Source organism: Bos grunniens, chromosome 20, assembly GCF_055505025.1.
Source record: "Bos grunniens cultivar Pamir isolate PY7600 chromosome 20, Bosgru_T2T1.0, whole genome shotgun sequence".
Classification (NCBI taxonomy): domain Eukaryota; kingdom Metazoa; phylum Chordata; class Mammalia; order Artiodactyla; family Bovidae; genus Bos; species Bos grunniens.
This window is the reverse complement of record NC_141184.1, coordinates 62,673,296-62,683,114: the sequence shown is the minus strand read 5'-3', so window position 1 is coordinate 62,683,114 and position 9,819 is coordinate 62,673,296. Positions and strand designations below refer to the sequence as shown.

The 9,819-nt window shown below is 43.6% G+C and overlaps 1 protein-coding gene across 3 annotated transcripts in view; it reads right to left on the bottom strand.

Annotated features, from left to right (window-relative positions):
• Positions 1-227: 227 nt before the first annotated feature.
• PTCD2 (pentatricopeptide repeat domain 2) overlaps positions 228-9,819 on the bottom strand; it is a 32,016-nt gene continuing 22,424 nt past the window's right edge. For all 3 annotated transcript variants that reach the window (XR_015148550.1, XM_086361066.1, XM_086361068.1), the window contains 2 exons: positions 4,516-4,629; positions 228-1,237 (listed from right to left, as the gene is read on the bottom strand). Coding sequence is in view for 2 of the 3 variants with exons in the window: in XM_086361066.1 (XP_086217192.1) it covers positions 1,013-1,237; positions 4,516-4,629 (339 nt within the window). In the remaining variant the exon portion in view is untranslated. The remainder of the gene's footprint in view (positions 1,238-4,515; positions 4,630-9,819) is intronic.

Genomic DNA, 9,819 nt, shown 5'->3' with positions numbered 1-9,819 from the left:
GAGGTCGCAGCACCGTGGGGCCCTCAGACCCCTCAGGGGGTGGGCTGCAAACCTTCAAGAGACAGGTCTCTACAAGGAAGCTCTGACCTGCTGTCATGACATATCTATTTAAAAAATAAAAATAAAGCATCCAAGGAGAGAAAAGAGAAAATCAATAACAAATGAGACAAACTATAGGACCAAGTATTATGACCTACATAGAAAACTGAAGAATACAGAGAGCGATATGAGGTTATATTGACTTTTATTTTGAAAAGCATGTAGATTGCCAATGACCAAAGTGATAATCATCTAAATTTTGGCTTATCATCAGTTCTGAGAGTTAAATTCTGGTTTTGTTCGTCCTGCTGAGAAAACAAAATGTTTTCTCTCGACACTTTCAATTTCTTAATTCATTTTTGAAAAAAACTTGACCCTACTGAACCTTGAAGTGAAAATTTGAAAACAGTATGTAGAGTCACATAGGCACTATTATTTTACAGCTGGAAAAATGAGGGCTCTGGTGTCTTGTCCAGGGTCCCAGGTAACAATGACAGAAGCAGTGAGAAAATCCTGGACTGTTTTCCAGGATGGTAGCGTAGAGCTTCAGACCTCCTTAATTCAGTAAGGCTATAATCTGCAAGTAATTACTCCCCTGAAAATTAGTCAGATGGCCACTTACAGTGAAATTCCTTCCTGCTAGTGCTTACTGGGTTCCACGCTGGTTCTGGGAGCTGGACTAGAGCCCGTTGCCATGTTCCTTCAAGGATCCTCAGCCCTTTTCACAGAGAAGCCTCCTTCCTTCAGGAGCTGAGCTTTCCACTTCCTGTGTCTAGATCTTCATGGCGGCACAAAATATGAATGTCTCAAGGCAGCATGCCAGCACCCAGTGAACTTGGAAATTCAAGGAGGAGACCAAGTGTTGACTCGTATAGTGTCCACTGGAATACAATGCCTGATTTCCTAGGAAGCCAGTGAGTCACTGAAGGCAGACCCCCTCCAACTCAGACCCACAGGAAGTTTGAACCCAGGGTCACTCAGCCCACAGGGACTGGCTGAGCGGCTGGAAGGTCCGACGGCTGACTGTCCTCTTGTTCAGCAGCACTGTGTAGGACTGCCTGTCGCTGGGGGTGTGGCAGAGCAGGGCATCCAAAGTGTATGCGGTGACCTGGCCACTTCTGTGCAGTTTCTTGTTAAGCTCATCAAACTCGGCCAGGAGAGCGGGCACGTCCTTCACTTTTTCCCTCACTTTGACCAGCTGAAAAAAAGGCAAGAAGAGCGTATAGTTACATCCCTGCAAGACTTCTTCCTTGTTCTTTTTATCCTCCAAGCAGCAGAGATATACACGCCAAAAAAAAGTAGAGTGTGCACTTAAGTGGTAAAGATGAGGATCCTGGGGCAGAGGCATGAAGTGTGCACTTAAGTGGTAAAGATGAGGATCCTGGGGCAGAGGCATGAAGTGTGCACTTAAGTGGTAAAGATGAGGATCCTGGGGCAGAGGCATGAAGTGTGCACTTAAGTGGTAAAGATGAGGATCCTGGGGCAGAGGCATGAAGTGTGCACTTAAGTGGTAAAGATGAGGGTCCTGGGGCAGAGGCATGAATGACAATAAAGGATCCCACAAGCTTCAGACAACGTTTGGATGAGTACTCGAAAACCATCCCTCATATTTTATAAAAGGTGGAGGTGGGGGTTCAAGTGGCACATACTACACAGTGAAACATACCAGGGAAAGGAGGTCAAGAGCGTGGAGTCAAATGTGTCCAGTTTAACGGTCAGAGTGGGAGGCAGGGCCAGATGATGTAGGGCTTTCTAGCTCATGGTAAGTTTTTTGGAATTATTCTAAAAGCCATCAGAGGGTCCAAACGAGGACATATCTGATGTAGATTTTAAAAGGCTATATGGAGAACTAGAGGTACAAGGATGTGGAGACTAATCCAGGGGTGGCTGGCATCAGGCAGGTGATGGTTTAGACTGAGAAATGTATAGAAAAGATGGAGAAGTAGATGTAAATATTAGAAATCTATTTTGGAGATTAAACTGAAAGGATTTATTGTTGAAGGGGAGAGGGAGGCATCAGAGATAGCTTTCCAGTTTGGGCTTTAGTAACCTGGTGATGGGGGTGGTCACTGTCTGATATGGGGAAGACGGGAGGGTGAGATTTAGGGAGGGAAGACCTAAAGCTGTGTTTCAGGCAAGACTGAGGTGTCTGTGAGACATCCAGGGTCTGAGGCATGGGGGCAAGGTCTAGACCCGGGTGTGAATATTAGCATCGTAAGTATATGAATGGGATTTAAGTCTGTAGAAATGGGTGAACTCAGAATTAGAATGTGAAACTACCTTCTGAACAAAATCACCATTTTATGTACTTTAGTTCTTTTTAATGATATAACAACATTCTTGATATTTAGAACTAGCTCAAAAGCTGCTGGAGTTTTAGGGATCAATTCACTTCTCAAGCAGATCCCCACGTGGCCTCATAGCAACCAGGGGACACACTGAACCAGAGGGTGAGCTTTCTAAGTAAATCAGGCTTAGAGGGGGAAAATCAGAGAAAAACCATCAGTATTTTCCAGTGTGAAGTTTGTCTAGATACTTTGAAGTAAAGTGGAGTGAAAGTTGCTCAGTCGTGTCCGACTCTCTGTAACCCCATGGACTCTATGGTCCATGGGATTGTAATCTGGGCAGCATATTGATGGGCCAGGTCTAAGGGAAGGACTGATTAACGTGAGTGCTAGTGAGAATGCTGAAGTCATGTCAGTGCTGCACACACATGCACACGATTGTGTATGTTAAGACCAGCTTACCTCTCTAGTTTCCCTGCTTTTCTAAACATATTCCAAAAAGTCTTAGGTAAGTCACAACCCACGAAGAGTGAAGATCTCAGATAGATCTTTACACTTAATCATGACCAGTTAGCTTCTCCACAGGCTCCCTCTGCCAGCCTGCAGCTGGGGGTGAGGGCGGGGACAGGGCTGGGACGGCCGCCGTGTGGCGGAGGGGAGGCCGCTGCCACTGTGCTCTGCTGCCAACCTGCCATCTTGGGTGCCAGCTGGGACCCAGCCAGGACCCAGCTGCACAAGGCCGGGGAAGAGGGAGAAAAACGGGGGGAGGACCAACCAACAGGCCCCTGGATTAGTCAAAATGACATCACCAGTATCATTACCAACAAAGTGATCCCTGCCAATAATTTATGATTCCTTTACCGTCTCTTTCCCCCTTTTAGGTTGTATGCTGCTGCTGTTGGTGCTAAGTCACTTCAGTCGTGTCCGACTCTGTGTGACCCCATAGACGGCAGCCCAGCAGGCTCCCCCGTCCCTGGGATTCTCCAGGCAAGAACACTGGAGTGGGTTGCCATTTCCTTCTCCAATGAAAGTGAAAAGCGAAAGTGAAGTCGCTCAGTCGAGTCCGACTCTGCGACCCCATGGACTGCAGCCCACCAGGCTCCTCCGTCTGTGGGATTTTCCAGGCAAGAGTAGCAATGTATAAACTACTAGTTTCAAATGACTTATGATAATTCCTCTTTCTGTACTTAAGCCATACTTTAAAACAAAAGTATGACATTTGTTTCATTTTGCTCTCAGTGTTTAGAAACTGCTTCTTTTTCTTTAATTTTATTGTATAATCTTGCAAAAAGTTGTATGTTCCCTCAGTTGGTTTGCTCAGGAGCTGAGAGAAGCTTTACTCTGGTTTCGTACCTGGCAGGTCTAGCGCCTCTTCTTTCACAGTCCCCAGCTCTTTTGCCAGTTTGCTCTTTATACTAAACCTTAACTACAGAAAAAACCTAATAGTATTTTTATTGGAATGTTACATTATCACGTTAACTTGGGAAGGGCTGACTTTGTGAGCTTGTCTCTTCCTATCTAAACACTTGCCATATCTTTTCACTTGTTTAAGTAGAGGAATTTTGGGGTTTTTTTTTTTTGAGGATGAGAGATACTAGAGCCTACTGTTTGCCTGTGGGATGATTCGCAGTGAAGGCGAGCGACAGAGATGATGCTCAGAAGAAGGTGATACCACTTCTGGGCTCATGCCCTGGGCGGGGTCAGAGGGGCTGGGCTCCCAGGCTCTGGAGCGGGGCCTGCAGTCACCACAGCTTCAGGAGGGAAGCCTGAGAGGGGTGTGAGAGAGGGGCAAGGAGGTGTCATTGTGGCAGCAGGTCTCCTCTGATTGCTTCTGTTACCTCTGTGCGACAGGAAGCAAGGTCATCAGCTGAGAGTAAGGAATAGGGAGAAGGAACTGGATGCTTGAGGAGAAAGGAAAAAGAAAACCAAAAAAAGAGCTGACACCCATGAACACAGTGTGGGGAAACGAACAATGCAGAAGAAACGAGTTTTCCTAGAATTTCAGAGGACATGTCGTGTTAGAGGGGAAGTCTTTACATGCACATGGGGAAGTCTTACAGCAGGAACGACAGAGAGGTGGCCGGATTTCCCAGGCTCTGTAAGGAGGCGGCCTGCAGGGTTAAGGCACCAAGTGAGCCTCTGAGAGTGCTCCTGCTCCTTCACCTGAGTCCTGCAGAAACCGCACACTTACCACTTCTTCTGAGAATACATGTCTTTTCACAAATCTTGATAGATTTCCCTCTGTGGCATCCTTTAATATGTCTATTAGAGTTTTCAACATATTTGACTGGATATGGATCATAATCTGAATAAAAAGAAGAAACAAGAGAAACAAAACTGAGTCTGTAATCAGCACTGAGAAATGCACCCTGTGAGAGAAGGAAATGGCAGCCCACTCCAGTGTTCTTGCCTGGAGAATCCCAGGGACGGGGGAGCCTGGTGGGCTGCCGTCTATGGGGTCGCACAGAGTCGGACATGACTGAAGTGACTTAGCAGCAGCAGCAGCAGCATGAAACCCTATGCTTTTCATGCTATTTCCACATCATTTGTGTGCACAGGTTCAAAAGTGCTTTGAATGAATGCCCACCAGCCAAAAAACATGTTTTCCAATAGCTAATGAGAACACCACAGCTTTGGAACTTGTCACAAGGCAGAAATGGTGAGAACAGGGACCCTGGGGTCTGACACACTTGGGTTGGACCCACACCTGGCTCTGCAGTTACAGCTCAGTGACTCCTGCCAGGTGTTCGATCTTTCAATACCTTTTTTTGTAAAATGAGGAGAATCCCTTTACAGCTCACATTTTGTGTTATTGTGAACATTAAACATCAACACACAGGAGGTCCTCAGTAAACATTACTATTAGTTTCTTCCTCCTGTTTCCTCTGGAGTCAGAGAATATGACAATCAGATAATCTCATAAGACTGGCTCTGGGGCAAAAGATACCTTTACCTTTTTAATTTTTTTGGTTAGGAAATTGCAAGCATAGCGATTGTTCAAGCATAAAGTGGAAGCTGATTAAAGTCTTAATGAGGCCCTCCTATTTATATTATAGTTATCAAACTTGGTACTGTGCTTGGCTTTCAAAATGATACCACTAACTACTTTCCATCATATACAATTAACATACTGGAAAAAAAGAACACATTTCCGCTGTACCCCATTACCAATGTTCATTGGTGTAATTTGAAGAATACAGTAAAGTTGAAAGAAAATGAGAATAATTCAGAATTCACCAACTAATGTTAACCATTGTTTATAATCTCATCTGTTATCCTCTAAATCTATTAATTTCTCCAATTCTGCTTTTTGATCAATTATTATGAAATGAATACTTTCTCATAGCATCAGAAAGTTTTAGAAAAAAATAAAACCTCATTTTTTAATGATGAATGCATAGCAATCCATTATATAAATAATGCATCAAATAGAGCAATACCATCTTTATCAATAAATGTTCAGATATTTTAAAAAAATTGTTACTTTCTTAGACTTGATTCCCATAAGTGACATTATAAAATCAAAAGGTATAAACATTTTTAAGGCTCTCTATCTTTAGGAAAGAGATTTTCTGGAAGAGATGTTCCGTTTTTATACAAAACTAGCTAAATTTTCTTACTAGTCCATTTTATTTTCTTACTAGTCCATTTTATAATATTGTATGCTTGCGGAGCATACAGTCAGGATGAGGCGTTATTTTTGGTTCTACGGAACAGAATGAAATGACCTCAAGTAGCCAGCTCCAAAGGACCTGATCTAAGTTCAGTGTTCAGAACACAGGCAGAATTCTTCGTCAGGAGAGAACACTCCAGGGGTTTCTCAGAGTCAGGTGGAAGCACTGCCTTTAGTCCAGACTGTATTTTCAAGGATCTTTGTACAACCAGCAGCGTGGGAAGACAGTATTTAATGCAAAGCTGAGGGCAGGTACACTTACTGCCCATTTTAAAAGATTTGAGTTTTCCAAGTTCATGGTTCCTCTCTTAAAACATAAACCCCTGTGTGTGCAAGAGACGTATGGACCTCTTCATGTTGCTCTGTGGGAACTGGGCTCAAGAAACTGCAGCAAAAATGCTCATCCTCTGGCCGCTGCTCTTGCTGTGAGTAGTAAACCATCCTTCATCTCTTGGTGTCTCATGTTCTCTACCAGCATCTGGGAAACTGTGGCAGGTTGACTTACTAGCTTGGAAGTGGAGTAAAATCTCCAAGTCTTAATAGTTCTTAAACAGTTTTGTTAATAAAAACCAATCCCAATTTGGTTAGCAGTGGTCTGTCATGTGAAAGGCAAAGACAAGTCTATCTTGTTGATACTACATCTGCAGTGCCTGGCACCGAGCAAACCCTCAATGAGAAATGAGAAAGGGAGTGTAGGTCCCCGAGCAATTTGCAAGCGTAAACCTCCTGGAGCTCATGCTAGATACTTATCAATGATACGCATCTGGAAGATTTCAGCTGTTCTTTCCCAGTTTCTCTCTTGCCTCCAGCAGCTACCTCTGATTCAACAGGGATTTCAAGAGTGAGGTTCAGTACCTTGAACTGTATTGATGAAGGGCAACATAGATGAGGCAGTTACTGATGAAAGGCAGAGAGAAAATTTAGAGCTAGAAGCTTGTCTCAAACTGAAGTCTCAGGGTACAGTTAGAAAAGCTAAATCAGGGTACAGTGCTTTGCTTTCATCTTATAGATTTCAAACAAAGGGCTAGGAAAATTGAATTAGCAAGGAGCAGGGGGAATTTTGGTTAAGTAAAACTACTCCTAGAACAGTTCCCGCCCCTCTGATTTTCTGAGACCTCAAGAAATGTTAACAAGTTTAACATTTAACATTTAACAATGTTAACACTGGACACCTTTGACCAAAAAAGGGAACAGAAGTCCTGAACATGCAGAAATTTGCATTTCTTTTTTCAAGTTTGCTATATTTGAAGTAGAACAGCATAGTGTGGTAGAGATTGCTAATTTTCTAACCAGTATCCATTTTCCTTTTTTTTGGTAACTGATGCCGTCATGTATAGAACTCAAAACTGTATCTCTCAGGTTTGTGTGCGACTAGATGTGACCATGGGATTAAGCTCCTGCTAGTAACATGTTAGTACAAGTTGTTGGGTGAGACATTTGGGAAAGCATTCTTTTTTCTTTTTGGAGGATAACTGCTTTACAATAAGGGACCAACTTCCCTGTCCTCCTGCATTCTCCTACTTCTTGCTGGGATAGATGCAATGGATGGAAGTCATGTGCTTAGGATGGTGGTGTGGAAATACACAAAGAGGCCAGGTCCCTGATGACATTATGGAATGTCATACCAGACCGACAGCGACCACCTCTGGTTTTCTACTTGGAAGAAAAGGAAAGCCTCTTATTTGTATAGACTTTTGTTACCTTTAGAGTCTGCCTTGCTTCCAATCAAATGTGATTCTTAAGCATATTAAGTGAGATGATGCCACAAAGGGTTTTATAAGAAATTATAACAGGTCCTGCCTCCTTTCCTACTTGGGCAGCCTAGGAGACTTCCCACCTGAGCTAGGACTTTAGGGTGGCCTTCGTGAGCAGAGAAACAAACATTAAAACATTCACTTGGGTTAGATAAATGATAAAAGCAGTGAAACTGACCCCTTGGAAATTCCCCTGCAGAGTAATTCAGTTCCAAAATGGATGTAGATTTCTACAGAAATGATTAGAATTCAAATAAAATTGGTGGAAAACTCCCCTTTGTTGGCCTCTGCTATTTTCAGACATATTTGGAAGGGAAAAGCAGTCCTCTGACATTGAGCAGCAACGCTCCAGAAGGGGCTATGGTTCTTTTGGGATCGTTGAGTTTAAATTCAGACGGAAGGTCAGGGTTAGCACGCATGTGCCTCGGTGAGATCACGTGCTCCGTCAGTTCTGTGTGAAACGAGCACGAGCTGGGAAATGGGAAACCAGGTCCTCTGGGCTGCATCAGCAGCAGGAGCAATTTCAATGAAAAGAAAATTAGGTTGAGGAGGAAGAATTAAGTAAGTTCAAATTCCAACTGGCAGCAAGAAAAGATTTTAGTCTAAGGCATGAATTTTTAAAGATCAGGAAAAAAAAAAAAAACAACATCATTTATTTCTGCTGATACTCACTGAACAGACTCTCTGTTCAGCCTACTTGTCAGGTTTCCATTTCTGAATAATTAACAAATCGCCCTTATGGATTCTAAGTAGATGACTCAGCCTTGGAGAAGCTAGGGCCAAATAAATTATTTTTTAAAGACCTGTTCTAATAGCTGCCGCTGCTGCTGCTGCTAAGTCACTTTAGTCGTGTCCGACTCTGTCCGACCCAATAGACGGCAGCCTACCAGGCTCCCCCGTCCCTGGGATTCTCCAGGCAAGAACACTGGAGTGGGGTGCCATTGCCTTCTCCGTGCTCTAATACCAGAGACCCAAAATCTGAAAGATTCCTAAACATGAGAATGGCAACCATCTCTTTTCACCATCCCCAAGAAGAGGAAGCAGGCTTATATTGAAATAGGAGAAATTTACAAAGGACATTTGGAAGAATTGCCTGAGTGACAATTTTTAAACAAGAAAACTCTCTAAGTGTCTGGACAGTGGATAATACCATGACCCAGTTCATGGAGGGGATGATTCATTTTCAAGATCAATTCAAGGTTTCTTGGCGCATTTATTGGCTGTCTCCCCTGCCCGCTAGCTCCCCCAGGAGGAGCTGCTGGGCTGCCCTGGCTCACGATCGCACTCCCTACCATGCTCTGGATTTCTCTTTCGACTGAGATGGACACTTTAGCTCTTGGCAGACTTGTGTTTTATTTCTACCACGCCTTTCTCATTTGGGGGAAAAAAATCATTACTAGAGTCTCCTAGCAACTGTGAGAGTGAGCCAACGATTGAACAGATGAGGAATGTAAATTCAAGGACATGGAATATATGTACCAACAGCAGATTTCATTTTTTAAAATCCAGTCCTGTGTTCCCTTCCTTATGCAGGAGGAGCAGTTAGCTCCAATCCTAGATAAAAGGCACACAGTGCTAATCTCTGTAGGTCTGGAGTGGTGGGGAAACCGTAGGCTTTGTAGTCAAACAGATTTGTTTAATTAGCTGCAAGAAGAACCTAGGTAACGTCCTTACCCTTTGAATCTTCATTTTCCACATGTATAATATGGAGGAATACTGTTCTAACAACGTTCTATAAAGTAAACCAATAGATGTAAGTACCTAGCATGGTACCTTAGCTAAAATAAACGAAAATTCTGCCAAGCTCACTCCCATTTCTCACCAACCCTTAATGATCTCCCCACACTAACCTCAACTCTAGGAAAGGCTACTAACAATCCACGTAAACCTTCTCTCTCACACTGTCCTGGGTTTCTTTCCCACCTGATGCTGTGAACCACCTGGAGTCCTAGCAGTTCTGTGGCTCTCCAGTCATGAGATGAGTGCATCTGCAGCGCAGGCACTCTCTCTCAGAAGCAGATATTTACTCAGAGACTGAGAGCCATTCACATCTGGTAGTAAGCAGAGA